The sequence below is a fragment of the Electrophorus electricus genome, chromosome 20 (assembly GCF_041902795.1).
Source record: "Electrophorus electricus isolate QZ-2024a chromosome 20, ASM4190279v1, whole genome shotgun sequence".
Classification (NCBI taxonomy): Eukaryota; Metazoa; Chordata; class Actinopteri; order Gymnotiformes; family Gymnotidae; genus Electrophorus; species Electrophorus electricus.
Window position 1 is genome coordinate 16,580,001 of NC_137516.1, and position 18,608 is coordinate 16,598,608.

General features: G+C 35.6%; 2 protein-coding genes across 4 annotated transcripts in view; both read right to left on the reverse strand.

Annotated features, from left to right (window-relative positions):
* Nucleotides 1–3,745, reverse strand: part of LOC145652645 (uncharacterized) — a 3,856-nt gene extending 111 nt beyond the window's left edge. Inside the window, exons 1-4 of one of the 3 annotated variants that reach the window (XM_081703607.1) lie at nucleotides 3,585–3,745; nucleotides 1,236–1,523; nucleotides 919–996; nucleotides 1–687 (exon numbers count right to left, since the gene is read on the reverse strand). The exon at nucleotides 1–687 is cut by the window's left edge and continues 111 nt beyond it. In XM_081703607.1, coding sequence (XP_081559733.1) covers nucleotides 536–687; nucleotides 919–996; nucleotides 1,236–1,431 — 426 coding nt within the window. In that variant the 5' untranslated portion in view covers nucleotides 1,432–1,523; nucleotides 3,585–3,745 and the 3' untranslated portion in view covers nucleotides 1–535. Of the gene's footprint in view, nucleotides 688–915; nucleotides 997–1,235; nucleotides 1,524–3,584 lie in introns of all 3 variants that reach the window. The other 2 variants (XM_081703608.1, XM_081703606.1) reach the window with 2 other exon arrangements.
* A 2,069-nt stretch (nucleotides 3,746–5,814) lies between these two features.
* LOC113588721 (uncharacterized) lies at nucleotides 5,815–18,077 on the reverse strand. Its single transcript, XM_081703853.1, has 8 exons — nucleotides 17,987–18,077; nucleotides 17,561–17,884; nucleotides 16,389–16,445; nucleotides 11,503–11,867; nucleotides 9,815–9,887; nucleotides 6,967–7,254; nucleotides 6,647–6,727; nucleotides 5,815–6,418 (listed from the first exon to the last, which is right to left on the reverse strand). Exons 1-8 carry the CDS (start codon nucleotides 18,027–18,029, stop codon nucleotides 6,267–6,269), a joined length of 1,383 nt encoding a protein of 460 aa, XP_081559979.1. The 5' UTR covers nucleotides 18,030–18,077; the 3' UTR covers nucleotides 5,815–6,266.
* Nucleotides 18,078–18,608: the final 531 nt, after the last annotated feature.

Below are 18,608 nucleotides of genomic sequence, written 5' to 3' on the forward strand. Positions count from 1 at the left end.
TATGCGGTCTATAAAGATTTATAAATCACAGGAAAGCAAAGATATTCCTAAAACAAAAAAACTTTTGTAAATGTGCCTGCTGACACATTGAGCAAATTACTTTTATTATTATTATTATTATTATTATTATTATTATTATATGACCAAGAAAACTTTATACTATATAGTGACATGTTCATAGAAAGAGACATATTGAAACAAAAAAGTATAGAAAATTTAAAATAAATGCTGTATTTATTACGGGCCCATCGTCAGAGTAAAACACCCAATGCTGCAGACACAAACAAGCGACCACATGTCTCCGTACATCTTAATGAACCAATATTGCAATGTGATAACTGATATTTGCAAAACATCAAATAAAAATATGACAAAAAAAATATAGGCATTGTTAATTTAATGAATGGAATATACAGGCATGATTAATCTATGTTTAACAGTCTGAGGCACATCATCAGTAGAAAATGGAGTAAAATATATGTGAAGTATGAAACTGTTGATTTATTCATTGTTGCTGTCACTGTGATGGACTTAATCAGTGGGTTTTACTCATGAGGGGCTCCTTGTTCCAAGCGCTTCTCTTGTACAATAAAACAGACACAGAGCAGAAATACAGCACGTTTTTCACAAGCAGCACCACGTATGTCAATCTGAACAGGAAGAGGTTCTGGCTAAGCCCAGATGAACCTGCAGGAAAGAGAACAAAAGAGAAGGAAAATCACCGTGATTGTGCTTGTTGCCTTTCCTGTACACTGAAGAGTGAACACTTTATTATTTGTTCTACAGAGGCATTGCAGAGAGTGAAATTAGCATCCATGATAAACTGCAGCCTTGAACTCATTTTAACAAATGTGATTGTGATACATTTTCTAAACAAAAGTGCCTATATGAGCTGTTTGTTTATCTGTTTATTACCACGGATAAGGTTTTGCTCTTCTTTTTGACGGGGTGCACAGGTGGTGGGAGGGCCTGTCACAGTCTCCTCTGGCTCTGGTACTTCATATAAGAACATTCAACATTATAGTGGAACATAAACTTCACTGCATAATCCTTCAGTGACCTTAAACCAGTTGTTATCAGAATAGAATTCAGCTTTTCTTAAATACAAGTAAACAAACTGAAAACAAATAAAGGAATACAAAAATTTGCAGTAAAAAAAACAACTATGTAATGATTTAGTGACAGTGGTTTCAAACACATTCTGAAGAAATACAGGAAAAGCAGAGCTGACTCACCAGATATTTCATAAGGTTTCTCCTGTGTCTCGTGTGTAACTTTGCAGGTGTATTTATTGGATGTTGCTTTCTGTTGGTTTATGATGAGCATGCTGGTGACTCGACCACTGTCTTGCTGTTCCAGCAGCTCATCGTCTGCCTCGGGCACCTTTCCACCAGTACTTTCCCATGTGAACCTCACCAGTTCTGGGGACATGTCACTGGCTTGACACAGCAGACTGCGTTTCCCGTTTTCTTGTAAGGTGGATATTGAATATATTGACAATACAGGCTTCCTTGTCTCAATAGCTGTCAATTCAGGGACACAAACATATATTGAAATTACAGCATTTTGATTAAAAAAAATATTTTGCATTTGTTTGACCTTCCAAAATCATTGACATGCCAAAATAATATGAAAAACTAAATTACCAAATAAAATTAAATTTTTGAGTTCATTTCTTTTCAGTTTAGAGCAAACTTTTGAGTGGCAGTTGATTAAATGTATTAAATGTAAATGATAAATTGAAATAAAGATCACTATTTCAGTCAGTATTGCTAATTCAGTCTGCTTCAATAATGGAGGCCTACATTTTCCTTTCTTCAGTAGACTTTTCTATGTAACATCTCCAAATGCTATTCCCCAGTTCAATCACATTGTCCATCATTATCAAATATTACTGTTCCCGCTTAATTTTAAATATTGCTACAGCCATACTTTTAAGGTTTTCACAATGTTATTTTTTAATCTTTTAATTTATTGTAATCTATTAATCTATTTTTTTTAAATCCAATAATTCACTGACATTTAATATAGATGTTTAGATTTTTGCTTTGATTATATTGAAGATATCAACCTTGTAGATGTTTGAAGCACAAAAGTAGATTAGACAAGGGAAATCAAGGACCAGTGCTGAGGAACCACTGAGGTGCCGCAAACACAAATTTGACTGAAGTTAGTCTATTTGTATCTGCCATACAACACATACAAGCATGTCTTTAACCACGCCAGGTTAACGTAAAAAAGCATCACAGGAGCAGTATTTGTGCAGGATAAGAGGAATTGACAGTCAAGAGAAGAAAAAGAGGCGGATGAAGCAAGAGTGTTAGTGCCACAAAGACCAGTAGATAGATACAGACACCAAGGTGGCTGGCGGCAACGCTGGGCAGTGTGCTATGGCTTAGCACCTGAATGGTGGCAAAAACTATAGTCATGGATGGCTACTTCTAATATCTAAAATATTAAGATTTAAAAACGATGATTAATATTAAGACTTATTAATATTAGAATATTATAATATTTGGACAGAATGAAAATAAACCTTCTGCATTTTGGGCAAATTATTGTGTAAATTTTTTTTTCTTTTTTCTTTTATGCAATTTTAGTTTGAAGCTTCGATTTCAGACACATTTTGAGTGTAAGACCATACTGAGGAAAACTTTTTCTGGCCTTTTTAAATATAACTTTTTACCAATACCAAAAACCAGCAGTCATGAGGGGTGTTGTATTTTCATCCATTTAGTAAATATACAGCAGAGGAATCAATCAGTATGCTAATTTACATGTTTTATTAATATGGATCAGAACTATTTAGATCTAAGATGTAAAAATGTTTGATATATATTTATAGGGTTACATAATAAGTCTGCATCTTTGTTAAATGGTTACTAATGAATGAAAGCTTTACTTTTTAGTAATTCAGGTTAAGTTGGAAGACATCACATTTGACTTATACCTACTTATTCTTGGAGATTATATATTACTTGAAGCGTTTTTCAAATCTTGCTCCACATTAAGCCAGCACAAACGTTTTTGACTGCAATAACCACAAATAACACACTACTACTACTACTATTAGTACTACTCCTACTACTACTACTAATAACAACAACAACAACAACAACTTAGAGCTTTTAAGTGTAGAACTTATTCTGGTTGTTACATTAAAGAGGTTGGCATCATTACCTTTGCTTTGCTGTTTTAGAAAATACTGCCCGTACTACTACCTTCTTAAAAAATGACTGAATACAACCTTAATCTACATCAAAGTCTAAGATAGTTTAGGTCAAAAATTAACTGTAAAATGTGTTCATACCAGTTCCAGATCCAAATACTTTGAAGACATATATTGAATCACACTTAGAAACAGACTACCACAAATATTTTTGGTCAACTATGAGTCTACATGTTTAAGAAATGTACCAAACACAACCTGGCTGAGTGTGCCAGTACCATATAGCTTTTATAATTTATTCACAAATACAATCATTTCACTGTCATTAATATTTGGGAATCTAAAACCAAAAATTTTATGTGCCAAATGGTGAATGTTCAGTTTCTGAAACAGCTCAAAAGGACCTTTTCCTTACCTCCCACATAAAGTCTTGTGCCTGAACTGAAGACTTTGCGTACCACAGTGCTTCACTCAGAAGCAAAAACACTTACACTGCCCTTCACTGCTTTAGTCATTTTGCCTTTGCATTCAGTGAAATCACCTGCAGACAATTTCTTTAAAAAGGAAACAAAGTAACAAAATCCAGACATGAACTGTAGCATGACTTGTAGAAAAGAATAAAGAGATCTAGCACACTCACACGTAAATATGCTCACCTTACCACGAGCAGCTGTGATAGCTACCTTGCTGTTATCAGAAACCCTTTATATGCAAAACTGAATTTAATCATATGCATATCAGACACTGATAGGAGCTGCAAGGTAACCTGTATTTGCTAAATGTAAATATAAATGTGAAGGCATCTCCTAATCAGTTTGTTTGATTTGCACTAGGGGCCTATCAGGCTTCTGTGATGATCATTTTGACATCCATCAGTGCAGTACAGGCTGACAGTGCAGAGCCAGTGCAACTGAGGATGGATGGATGAATAGATGGATGGATGAATAGATGGAGGTACTTCAGCAGCTGTGCAAAGTGCTTTTGACGCTCATCTTGTGAAGGACCCCTGTCTGTAACGCCCTGTTTCTCTGGAAACCTTATGTATTTCACTACCTCTGTGTCTTTATTACAGTTCACTGCATTTACTTCCTGGAATCTTCTTTCGATAGAAATATTTGCTCAGGCAGCATAGTCAATAAAACAAAAGGCAGAGTGGATTATGACAACAGAAAGTTATTTACAAAACTGGCAGAAAAGAAGGAAGTTTAACAGGAGCTGAGTGGGAAGTCTAGTGCTACATTCCGCTGCATGCAGTTTGTTAAGGGGCCCTGCATTGTGACTGGCCTAACACAATAATATGCTACTGAATATGCTACTGAATATATATATATATATATTTTTTTAAATAAAAAAAATTGGTCAATGATATGAACCCCAAATCACATTCATTCTGAGTGGTTCCATCAATGTTTCCCATATATTGAATTCTCTTGAAAACTGAACCTTTTGTCACTGATATATGTGAATGCAACTGGAATCTTCTGAAGGTAGCTGTCTTTGATAGGTAGCATTGTGGTTTTAACATCTGGGAACAGCTATACAGCTCTGAGTGCAGCTGAGAACGGTTTGCTCAAGTCATTCAAAGCTCCTGTGCACCATGAGGAGTTGTAAGTATGGGCCGCTTGATCAAATAGTATTAGCATTGTGGTTGACACCAGGTGGGAAATAGACACATCTTTCCGGCAGCAGAGAGAACGTTAATGTGATAAAGTTCAGAGAGACAATGACAGTGATGCTGGATTTTTACTCACACTAGGATCTACTCATGCATGCAGGGACAGATCTAACAACCATAATATACACATACACACACAACACTGCGCTCTGCATGTACATAGCATAGCCTACATTTATAAACTGCTCACACATGATGTGAATCGTTTGCCATGTAGCGTCCAGCAGAACTGGCAACAGTTCTGGCATTGGACCTGTAGCCAATCAGACCCGAAGAGATGCAAGTAGATGATGTTTTATATGGCGTCATTTTGATTGGATGGAGTGAGATCAATAAAATGATACAGAAAACACTATTTTGAGTTGCAAACACCAGTGAAAAAAACAACCAATGAAAGATGGAGCACCGTTTCTATTAGTGTTTCCATCAGTCAGTGTTTGTTCATGGAGATGAAAGAATCAGATAGTTACAGTGACATTCGTGTTGAAATGATCTATTCTGCATGTAATGTTTTCTCTCTCTTACTCTCTCTCTGGGAACATTTAGGAAACATTCTCTATGCTGTACCTCTGTTATTTACCTCTGTTATACCTCCTTTGTAAAGCTTTCTCACATTATTAACATGGTGTAGCTTATTGTAGTGCAGTACATTCACCTGCATGCTGAAACACACCGTGATACCCTTAGCTCTCAAATTTATACATAATATATCACAATATAAAGCTAAATCACTACATACTATTTAAACTTAATCCAGTTTGGTGCTATCATGTTGTGATACTTCAAAATCAATATCAATATCAATATCAATATCAATAGTTTTCTTTCACTAACAATTTTGTTTTTTAATATCTAACAGTTTTACAGACTTAGTCTGGTCTTGCACAAACTAAGACTAGAATCTAATACAATAGAGATTTAAATGTTGTGTTAAGGCCAAAGAGTTAAAAAATAAAACAAGTTTTTTCTGAAGCAACAAATACCTACTTTTATTTTTTATGTTGAGTAAAATATAATGTAACAGTAGTATTTGCGTAGGAGACCTACAGAAACAGAACACTACAGAAAACAAAAAAATACAGAATTTTTTCCTCTGACTCTTATTTACACTGAAGTACTGAACACAGTCAATGCTACAGACCGAAACAATGCACAGAACCATTGTTATAACAGATTTTTAAAATGCAATAAATGAAAATATGACAAACATCAAAAAATACACAAAAAGTGATATGTAATGTGTGTTAAATAGACTGAGAAATATCAGCAAAAGAACTGCCTGTTCTTATTTCAAAATTGAAAATTCTTTAAAAATTGACTTCATTCTGAGAATTTCAAAATATAGATGTATATAGATGTAATATAGACTGAATATATTCGATGTTGATTTATTCATTGTTGCTGTCATTGTGATGGACTTAATCAGTGGGTTTTACTCATGAGGGGCTCCTTGTTCCAAGCGCTTCTCTTGTACAATAAAACAGACACAGAGCAGAAATACAGCACGTTTTTCACAAGCAGCACCACGTATGTCAATCTGAACAGGAAGAGGTTCTGGCTAAGCCCAGATGAACCTGCAGGAAAGAGAACAAAAGAGAAGGAAAATCACCGTGATTGTGCTTGTTGCCTTTCCTGTACACTGAAGAGTGAACACTTTATTATTTGTTCTACAGAGGCATTGCAGAGAGTGAAATTAGCATCCATGATAAACTGCAGCCTTGAACTCATTTTAACAAATGTGATTGTGATACATTTTCTAAACAAAAGTGCCTATATGAGCTGTTTGTTTATCTGTTTATTACCACGGATAAGGTTTTGCTCTTCTTTTTGACGGGGTGCACAGGTGGTGGGAGGGCCTGTCACAGTCTCCTCTGGCTCTGGTACTTCATATAAGAACATTCAACATTATAGTGGAACATAAACTTCACTGCATAATCCTTCAGTGACCTTAAACCAGTTGTTATCAGAATAGAATTCAGCTTTTCTTAAATACAAGTAAACAAACTGAAAACAAATAAAGGAATACAAAAATTTGCAGTAAAAAAAACAACTATGTAATGATTTAGTGACAGTGGTTTCAAACACATTCTGAAGAAATACAGGAAAAGCAGAGCTGACTCACCAGATATTTCATAAGGTTTCTCCCGTGTCTCGTGTGTAACTTTGCAGGTGTATTTATTGGATGTTGCTTTCTGTTGGTTTATGATGAGCATGCTGGTGACTCGACCACTGTCTTGCTGTTCCAGCAGCTCATCGTCTGCCTCGGGCACCTTTCCACCAGTACTTTCCCATGTGAACCTCACCAGTTCTGGGGACATGTCACTGGCTTGACACAGCAGACTGCGTTTCCCGTTTTCTTGTAAGGTGGATATTGAATATATTGACAATACAGGCTTCCTTGGCTTAACATCTGTCAATTCAGGGACACAAACATATATTGAGATGACAGCAATTGTTGTAAGACATTTATTGTATGGGTAACAAAATTATAAAAAAAAAATATACACATTTTTGGGGTTCATTATTCTTTTGTTATGGACAACACAATTACTGGCATCACTGAACTGATTTTAAGAAAAGCTTTTGAGTGTAGCTCTTCTTTTAAGTGAAGCTCTTCTTTTAAGTGTAGCTCAAAGTGTAGCTCAAACACTAAAACAAATCTTAAATTAAATGACTGATTTGCTTTATACACTTTTCTACAACTTACTTGAACCTTTGAGATTGCGTCATGTTTGAAATATTCTTCATACATATCTGAAGTAAAATTGCTTCTTTAAGGGTGACTTCTTTTCTTTAAGTATAGCTCTTCTTTTAAGTTTATCTCTTTTAAGGGTCACTCTTCTCTCAAGTGTAAATTTTAAGTATAGCTCTTCTTTAAGACCTTCTACTCAGTGTAGCTTTTGATGAGTCATGCATTCTGGAGGAGCTGTCTTTTAGCGTTTGTTGCAACTTTGTTGAATATTACTTTAGATATAGCATAAATCTCTAACTCAATAATTTATTTAACACCCATTGTTGTATTCACTACATACATTGTAGATCTAAATAATGTAAATAAACAACAATAATGTATATTTGCATTTTTACTTACTGTTATAAGTATTTTGAAAAATACATGAATGTTATTACATGACAATGATTTACTTAATGTTTCTTTTATGTTGTACACTTTTCTACAAGTTTTCATGTTTGAAACATGAAAAGCCATCATACGTATCATACATACAAATTGCTTTTACATTATGCTAAGTTTTGAGTGACAGTTACAGATTTTGGAATGTAATCTTTTGCTGCCGTGATTGGTCTTGTTCTGTATGAATTTGAGCAATCTGATGATGTGGTTGGGAACACATGAGTTTGACTACACACCATGTATTTGTAATGACCTGCATAAACCTGTTCTTTTTTGATGACCGTAGATGACTGCATAGTGTTTTCATATTGTTTTGGTGATGCTACCTCTTTTTGGTGCTTGGTTTTATAGTTGTTGGTAAATAGTGGAGCCAGCAGGACATGGAACACTCTCATTTAATAGTAATTTTGGAAAACGGGGCCCAGTTTGTTTACTGGTTTGACCCTCTGTTGTTTTAGATAAGATAGTTGTTAATGATTATTAAAGTTCCTATTAAAGTTTTAAATACTGGGGACACCAATTTTCTATGAAGTAATTTACATTACTAGGTCCATCAGAATTCTTGGTACTCACTGGTGGACTTCACCATACAGGTTGGCCAAAAGCATTATTTTGGTCTCATTTGACCACAGAACCATTCTTCCTAATTTTTCATAACATTTATCAAGCTAGATATATATATTTGGATATAGATATTTGTATATTGAGGACTGTGCAGCATTTGGGTTTGGAGGTGTTGATTTAAATAAGTTTGGAGCATGAAGATAGAGTTTCAGGGAGATGAGATTCATGTCCCCACCAACACTTGATGACAGCCAAAAACAAACAGCTAGATGGATCATTAAACACCACTATTGCTAATGTTAAAATGTGTCAGGTCACTGCCAGCTTTATAACTACTGGGATACACATAATATTACAGGCAGATTTTTTATGTTCACATTTAGGTAAAGGGGTTTGGCAGGTGTTATATATTTATACCCAGAGAAATATGATGTCATAGATGGCTTTAAAAATTAGTAAAAGTTCAGAGTGCCTTTATAATTAAATTAGAAATAGGAAGATTATTCTCATATATTTTGGGTACTAATTATTGGTACCAACCATCTTGGGACACAGATATCTTTGATTTCTCCAATTTTACCTGTGTAATTTTATCTTGTTTTAATTTCATTTGAGAATGTAAGACTTAGAAACAACAAAAGTGTAAAGACTTTTGAGAGGCACACTAATTCAATCCATTTAGTATACATACAGCAAAAAAACCTAAACAAAACAAAACAAAACTATAAATGTTACAATTAATATTTTGCAATATTATTAGTATTTCATAATATATAATACTCTTAGTACTCATAAAAGCATATTCACATGGACTAGGACTTAGATCTAAAATATAAAGTGTGTTTGTAAAACATTCATAGGTTAGCATATAGGCTTACATTAATGTTTTCTGGTCTATTAAACACTTTACTTTGAAAAATGACTTAAAGGTCTAATACGCAATGGTTCAGGTAAATTTCATTACATAATTTACATTACATTTATGCTATATTGCCACAAATGCTTAGAGATTACAAATTTATTGGCATCATTTACATCATACACTATCCTATGCTATACTGAGATTTTTTTCAAAATTTTATAATAAATCTAATTTAATATAAATCAAATTTTTTGAGCATATTTTTTTCTCATTGAATTTAAGTTGTTGCTTTCAGGTGGAGGGAAATAAGACTACATTTAAAAATGTGTTCACAAAATACTAAATACACTCTTATTCAACATTACCCATCAAGTTAATTTAGGCAGAAAAGACTGTGTGATGTGTTCATACCAGTGACGATTAACCGTGTTCCAGATCCAAATAGTTTGTAGTCGTTGTAGCTTGAGTCACATTTAGAAACAAACTACAGCAAATACTAACAACTGCTTTTAATCACAAATATCCTTTCTGTTGTCATGAAGCTGCTTAACATCATCTCTCAATTTCTGAAGCAGTTTAAGAATTCTTTTTTCTTACCTGTCACCACAAGTCTTGTGCCTGAGCCAAAGTGCTTGATCCAGTTCCACAGTGTATCTCTCAGAAACAAAAACACCTGCACTCTTCATACAGCCAGAATTTTGCCTGCTGGATTTGGTGTCAACACTGACAAACACTTTTTTGGGGAAAAGAAATGTGACAAAATGTGAATTCTAAAATGACCTTGACCAGGAGATTTAGCCAAGTGTAAGGAAATGTAGGACATTCATATGAAAATAATTTTACCTTATGACCTATGATGTCTGCCATACTGCTATCAGAAGTCCTTTATATACACTGCCTGGCAGTGTATATATGTATCGAAGATGATGTTTCCCCACTGCCCTTCCACTTTTTAATAATGCGTTGGACAGTTCTTAACCCGATTTTGGTAGTTTTAACATTCTCAGCAATGTTTTCTCTCCTTGATGCATGACGATCATTTGACCCTTCTGGAACAGATTATTATATTTTCCACGACCACAGGATGTGTCTTTTGACATGGTTGTTTAACAAATGAGAAGCTACTCATTCAGTTAAGGTTAAATAACTTGTTGCCAGCTGAAACATAATCCCCCATGGAGTAATTATCCAACAGGAGGCTCTTACCTATTTGCTTAGTTAAAACCAAGTGGTAAATCCTTGTTTTTTGGCCAGGCAGTGTACCAAAATTAAACTAATCATGTGTATGTCAAGCACCACTAGATGAAGAGCTTAATAAGTATCATATACATTGATTATTATAAAAAATATATGATTTCTTACATCATTATTGCCTATTCAACAAAACGTGCCATTTTTAACAGCTGAATGCAGAGGACATTTGGAACTGATACATTTACAATACTTTCAGGTAGATAAATAGATAAATAAAAAAAAAATAAATAAATAAAAATGCAAATGTATGTAGTGCAGCCTTGGTCAGGTAAATATTTTATAATACAAGAGTTTCTGTACAGGATGTGAGTAATTAGTGTCATTGCGGTAATTACAGGATGTGAGTAATTAGTGTCATTGCGGTAATTACTCTCCCAGCATGCACAGTAATACACTGCAGAAAGGCTCTTTTTCACTGTTTTCACCCTGATATCATAAGCATTATTCCGCTTATCTGGTTTGAGTAATGCCGTGATAATTTAACGGGGTGTTACAAAGGCCAGCTCTGTCTCTGTAGCTAAAATGATACTTTATGACCAAAGGTATTTGGACATTCTTTCCATTTACAGATAAATGCAATTTTTATTTATTTAGTTTTTTGTGAAATATGAATATTAGCTTTGGTTACATCCTTTTGACATCACCCCTCTTCTCATTTCAAATCCACATCATTCCAGGTCAATATAAAGTTTTATTTTAAAAAATCTTATTTTTTAAATTTAATTTTATTATCCTTTTAAACCCACAATACGAACTGTCATTATGTTTATATCTAGTCAGTGTGATTAAATCTTTCAGTTAATATAACTTCCTGTTGTTCAGGTCTGGTGTCTGCTTAGGGTTACATATTGTGAGAGTTTCTGTACAGGATGGGAATATTTAATGTCACTGTGGCTGTCCCAGCAGGCGCAGTAATAAACTGCTGAATGACTCTTCCTCAGTGTTTTCACCTTCAGATCATAAGCATTATTCTGCTTATCTGGCTTCACCGTGAACTCATTGGCCGCGGGGTAGTTAGGATCAGGAGTGATGCTATTGCCTCCTTTATTGACATACAGTATCCTTTTAAAAGGTTCACCGTCTTTCTGTTGGTACCAGTGTACATAATTGCCGTCACTCAGATCGGTCACTCTGCATCTGATAAATGCACTTTTACCCTCTTCCTTTGTCAAGGACAATTCTCTTTGGTCCACAGTCAGTCCCAGTATAGCTGCTGGGATCAACATTATAAGTTATTTTAATATTTCTTTAAGGTTTTTATGTCTTTCTTTTCTAAAATTTTTCATGTCTGCTTTAAATGGTACTCACCATGTGTCAAAGATAGAAGAGCCACGTATATATGTAAAAGCATTATCAATTTTTTATAAAAATGATAACATTATGCAAGAATTATATAAACGAATGACTCTCATATGCACTCAGCTTCAATATATTCAGCACTGTGTAATGAAAAAATCTCCTAGCTATAAAATGATGTCACTTCCTAAAGGGGTGGAGAAACACCAACATTTGCATGATTTGCTTCTTGAATTATTTCTGACTTCTAACCATCTTATCAACAATATCAGAAATTCTTTCTTGTAGCTGTGATTGAGATGTTTTGTTTGAAACCTGCTGTCATCTTCTTAGGATACAGAAATGTTTTTACATAGTTGTAGGATTGTTAGTTTGGTGGTTTTTACATATTCTTCTTAAAGGTTTTGGGGTGTTTAATAAAAGTTAAAACATTTACTTTGCAGTTAAAACTACACAAAGATCCTTATTTATTAATAAAGTAAATTTCATTTTAAATATACAGTTTATATTTGCTTACTGTAAATATTTGCTTACTGTAACATTTGGCAGAATATATTTACAGCTAACATCTAAAAGTTCTCAGTTAATGTTCTTTCCTGCTGTGGACCTCTAGGTCTCTGGTAATGGTTTAATAGTGTGAGAGTTTCTGTACAGGATGTGAGTAATTCCTGTCACTGTGGACGCTTGTGTCCCAGCAGGCGCAGTAATAAACTGCTGAATGACTTTGTTTCACTCTGTCCACCTTCAGAATATAAACATTCAGCTGCTCTTGCTTCACCGTGAACTCACTGGCCTCAGGGTGGTTACGATCTCGAATGATGTTAATACCTCCTTTATTGATGTACAGTATCCTTTTAAAAGGTTCACCATCCTTCTGTTGGTACCAGTGGACATAGTTGCTGTCATTCAGATTGGTCACTGTGCAGCTAATAAATGCACTTTTCTTTTCTGCCTTTGTCACGGACGGGCAACTTTGTTCCACAGTCAGGCCCAGTACAGCTGCTGTGATCAGTACGGAAAATAAGTCATATTTATATATTTTTCATTTTTAAATGTCATGTCTGCTTGAAATGGTACTCACTGTGTGTCAAAGAGAGGAGACCCATACACACTTGCACAAGCATCTTTAACTGACTGATAAATAAAATAACTTTAAGAAAATGCTCTCTCACACAACTGAACTTCAGTGCTGTCTGTGGGAAACATTTCTGAGCTATAAAATGATGTCATTTCCTGAGGGTGGAGAACCCTGGGATATCTTTACATTCAATTGCTTCTTAGTTCTTGGTTTGTTAAACCATGTCACAAGTATCCTCCTATTGATTAATGAGCTCAGATCGATTGGTTCTAGACCAAAATCTTCTGCCTTCATTTTTCTTCTGACTACATGTGGCTGTATCGTTTGCTTATTTGTCTGTTTGCTTGGTTGCTTTATTGCATATTATTTTAGAGATTTCTTGCATACGTTTATAGTGTTTATAGAATATATACGTCACATCCACATGCTGTGCAGAGAAAACTGCACTGACTGAACAAAAAGAGTGTCATATCTTTTATTATTTCTTCTTGTAGCCAGATTAAGGTTTTCAGATAATGTTCATTCCTACTGGTATTGCTGGGGAGCCAGAGCTGTCTACCATAATGATAAGCTGCTTTGTGAGGGGATGTTTCTACCTCTATTAAGGTACGTAATAGTGATTGTGTGGTCCAGTCACTTTGCAGCTCAGAATTGCAGTTTTGTTCGTTGGCTTTGTCAAGTATAGCCCTCTAGGTGTTCCACTGAAAATTAGTCATTTTAATATCTTGGAATATGATGAATCCCATGTTTAACACCCTTGTTTGATTTGGTACTAGGAGGAAATGTGCGCTGAGTGGCAAAACAAACAAACAAACAAACAAACAAACAAACAACCCCCCATAAAATGACATTATTTCCTGAGGGTAAAGAACCTCTGAGAAGCTGCATGAATTATTTAGGTTGTATATTATTTTCTGACTTGATACACACAATGGGAACTCTGGAAAGGGAAATGGTTTCTTTTAGGACATGATATTTAATTGTTGAAGTGTTCATCAGGACACAAGAAAATATTGTCTTGCGGCTGTGGTGTCTGCTTTTTGCCTATTCCTGAAAAGGCGTTTTGACATACTCCGTGTGTGGCCCTTGCCATATGATCACTAGCTACATGCACACCAAGGCTTGTACAATAATTTATAGTACATTTTACATTATTGTACATAATTTATATACAAGCAGTAACATATAGCGAGATAGCGTATCAAATATTTGAACCAGTATTGCTGAATTGTTATGCAGCTTATGTGAAAACGTCTTTTATATTGAGCAGATGATGCATTTGCTTGAAATTATTTTTGTACCTGGAATCCCATTGTACCTGGGGTCTCCATTATAGACCTCAGGGGTATCGATGTGATACTGAGCGGCGCTGGCCCACTAGGGAAAAAGGCTCACCAGCCTCGATGGTGCGGCTCACAGAGAGAGCCTCACACAGCTGGCTAGACGGTCGACTGTGGACCGAACGTGACTAATCTCGAAGAATTCCCGCTGTCCCCTACTGATGGGGACCGTGTTAGACCAACGCTTCGGTAAGAACCGGAGCAGTCGCAGCGCGGAGCTCCGACACCTGCCCGGAGAGAATGAAGCGCCATCGTAGCTCGATAAAGGTTTTATTAGGCTTAAGCGAGCGAATGAAAAACAAATATCAAGGCAGGGATAAACTCAAAAGCAAAGACTCTATAATAGCAGCCGTCTTCGTCGTTAAAGCGTATGCGAAACGCAGGAGCCATGTTTCTGTGGTCTTAAATATCGACAGGCAGATGTACGTAGCTGGGGCAAGAAAAAGGAGATTGGGATCTAGGGAGGTGTCCTGTGTGGGATTGTGGTGTGTGTTCTGCCGGATGGGTGCAGACCGGATAGTGAAAAAAGGCCTAGACCTATACAAAAGAAACTGATCAGTGTTGACATATTTATTTTATTGATATCCTTTTATGGTAATGATCCCTTTACCATTTTAAATTCAAATATCACCAGTAATAAAAATGCTGAATACCACTACAGGAATTATTAGATGATTTTTGTCTAGTCAGGTGTTTGGAGAATGTAACATCCTGTTGCAGACCTTTCACTGCAGCTTGTTAGATCTCCTGTTAGATCTGTGTTAGATTTCCTGTTTACGTTCACATTAAAGTCATCCTTAGGGTGGTTAGGTCCATTGGTAAGATCAGTGCTGTCTTCCTTAACGTAGAGTATTCTAGTGAAAGGTTCACCTTCTTTCTTCTGGTACCAGTGGACATAATCACCCCTGAACAGGCCAGTAACCCTGCAGCTGATGAACACACTTTTCCCAGCTGTTCACTCTGAGCCACTGTCACTCCTAGTACAGCCACTGTGATCAACACTCAAAATCTGTCACCAACATGTTTTGTAATCTATTGCACAGTTACTGCGATTAACATTTAAAATAAATCATTGTAATATTTAATTAGTTGTCAATTTAGTTTATAATGGCACTTACCTTGTGCCAATGAAAGGAAAACCATGTGCATTGTTTAAGTATCTTTACTTAAATGTAAAATAAAAGATATTTAATAAGCTTCTCTCTCAATGCTATGAATTTCAACACTCTCTTTTAAATATCTCTCTACTCTAAAATGATGTCATTTCCAGCTTCAGGAAATGATGTCATTTCCTATAGTTTTTTCCCCCCTCACTTTGGATACTTTATTGAGTGCTTGTGTATGCTGCAAACACTTAACCTATGTATGGAACATATACCTTACATGCCCACTGAAGTTTTTCTTTCTTTTACATGGTGGCTGAAAAATTTGGCAACTATGACATGCCAGGCTGACAAATAAAAGCATGTAAACTGTGGTAGATTCAATTCTTTGTTATTTTAGTGTGCACGAAATTCTAAAGTGCAAAAGGTGGCACAAAATGCTCCCCCAAATAGTAAAAATTGTGATTCTAAATAAATAAATAAACTTACAATAAAATAATAATAAAAAAACTACACACAGTCTACCAAATGTTTTAGGCTTAAGAAGTCCAGCAATACCATTACAAAATTCAACTCTAAATCCAGTAATGCGGCAATTACTTGCGATTAGCCTTGATAGACATCACTTGGATTAAGTGCTATTGTAGAAAGAACAGACCTACAGTGCTTTTCTATCTGAAACTATATCACCTGACCAAAATTGTGTTAAAAACCCAAGGTCCCTGACCAAAAGTTATATATTAGTGTTGTATAGCACGCCACAATTAGTAGTTCTGGAAAATTAATTTCTTGATGTGAACTACTGGACACTGCTTAGCTGGTAAATACTTTTGAAAGGTTCACCATCTTTTTTTTTTGGTACCATTGAACATAACTGCTCTCAGTTACTTTGTAGCTGATGTAACCACTCTTACCTTCTGCCTTAGTAAAGGAGGGCTTGCTTTGTTCCACAGGCTCTTCCAGCACAGCCACTGTGAATAACATACAGAATAAATCGCTGTAATGTTTGTTATTTGGTAAAAGATCCTGATATTTAAAAGATCTGTAAAAAGTCTACTTCATATAGCGCTTAACCTTTGTCCCACGTATATGTATATAAGCATTTTTAGTTGTATGCAAAATATATTTAATACATTTCTCTCTTTAAACACTCACCTTAAATTAATCTCTGTGTTAATTTACAAAAAGGAAAAATATATATCTTCAAGCTTTTAAAGGATGTCATTTCCTGAGGTGATAGAAGACTTAAAAGTCTATATGACCTACTCGTTAATTTGCTGGTGATTCTGTGACATGTCACACATTGTGATACAGATTTCAGGCTTATCATAAAATGTATTAATTCTGCTATTTTAAGTCAAACACCTGCTGACATTGTTCATTAGGAAGCAGAGACACTCAACATGTTCAATATATTGCAAATTGTAATAAATTATAGTGATGTTTGAACTGTGTGCTGTTGGCTCATAGTGATGTTTGAGATGTGTGTGGTTGGTCATAACCAAATGCTAGACAAATTGTACTCAGTCATAATTGTAAGTTGCTTTGGATAAAAGCCTCAGCTAAATCTTATGGTGTGTCCCTTTCGCATACTATGTTACATGGTTTTTTATGCATTCTAATGATTTTTGAACAATTAGGCTTTTCTGAACTCTAAGCTGCTTTTTTTTTTTTAAACAATAATGTTTTAGTAAACACGTGGTGGTGTAAACGTATAAGGTCAAAGCAGACTTTGTAGATAAAACTGCACTACCTGGCCATGCATACCTATTTGCTTATAAAGTAACCTTTTGGTAAAATTTGCAAATTAGATTTGTTTACAGTAAACATCAGAAAACATTTATACCCTTGTGATGGGAACTCCTTTTTCTATTTCATATCAAAGGCATTACACGACAGAGGGTATAGAATAGAATCCTCTATAAATGTCATCATCAGGGTTTCATGTAGTCAGCTGCTGAAGGCTATATACTGTCAGTAAAAGTTTTATGTGATTAAATATTCAAGATAATGTGCCATTGTCATTGCTGTCTGGGGCTTATGGTTTAATAGTGTGCGAGTTTCTGTACAGGATGTGAATAATTACTGGCACTGTGGCTGCTTGTGTCCCAGTAGGCACAGTAATAAATTGCTGAATGGCTCATCTTCAGTGGGCCCACCTTCAGATCATAGGACCCTCTGGTCACACTGAAATCCCTTCGCTCTGGGTGGTTAGCATCAGCGGTGAAAGTGCCACCACCATGATTGATGTACAATATCCTTTTGAAAGGTTCGTTATCTTTCTTTTGGTACCAGTGGAGATAATTGTTGCTGGAGAGACCAGTCACTTTGCAGCTGATGAAGGCACTTTTACCCTTAGCCTTGGTCAAGGAGAGTACATTTTGCTCCACAGTCACTCCCAGTACTGCCACTGTGATTAACATGAAACTGTCACTTACTATTCTTGCATTTTTAATCATTCTTGCATTATTATTATTCATTTTCAAAAGACCCAGTTTGACATTGTACTTACCTACACTCAAAGAAATGAGAACAGTGTAAATAGTTATGATCATTTTGTTCTGGTTGCAAAATAAAGTTTATACTCAGTACAACACTTTGTGTTATAATGTTTCTTTGTGGTTTCATGGGCATGTGCAGAACTTTTTCAGCTATAAAACAATGATGTCATTTCCTGTATCTCAGTATGGCTGACTGAAATCTCACGATGACTGGCTGCCCACCATCTAGTGCTGAATCCCAGGAAGACTGAACTGCTGCACACCCCCAGAACACCTGGTAGTTGTAGGCAGGCAAGAAACCTTGGTGTAATTGCAGATGACAACATTTCATTCTCATGTCATAAAGTCGACTTGGTCATGCAGGTTTCTCTTCTTCAAAATACAGACAATTTCACGCCTTTCTCTCCAGGGTGGTCCCCAGGCTGATTGTTCAGTCTCTTGTTCTCCCCATGTTTGTCAACTGCAACTCACTCATAGCAGAACTTTATATACATACCATCAACTGAGCCAGAAAGCTCCTATAGTTTCCCATGTCACTCCACTACATCGTTCACTTCACTGGCTTCCTGTAGCTGTTTGTAACAGACTTCAAAGTGATTCTTGCCTGTAAGGACAAAAATAGACCTGTTCTCT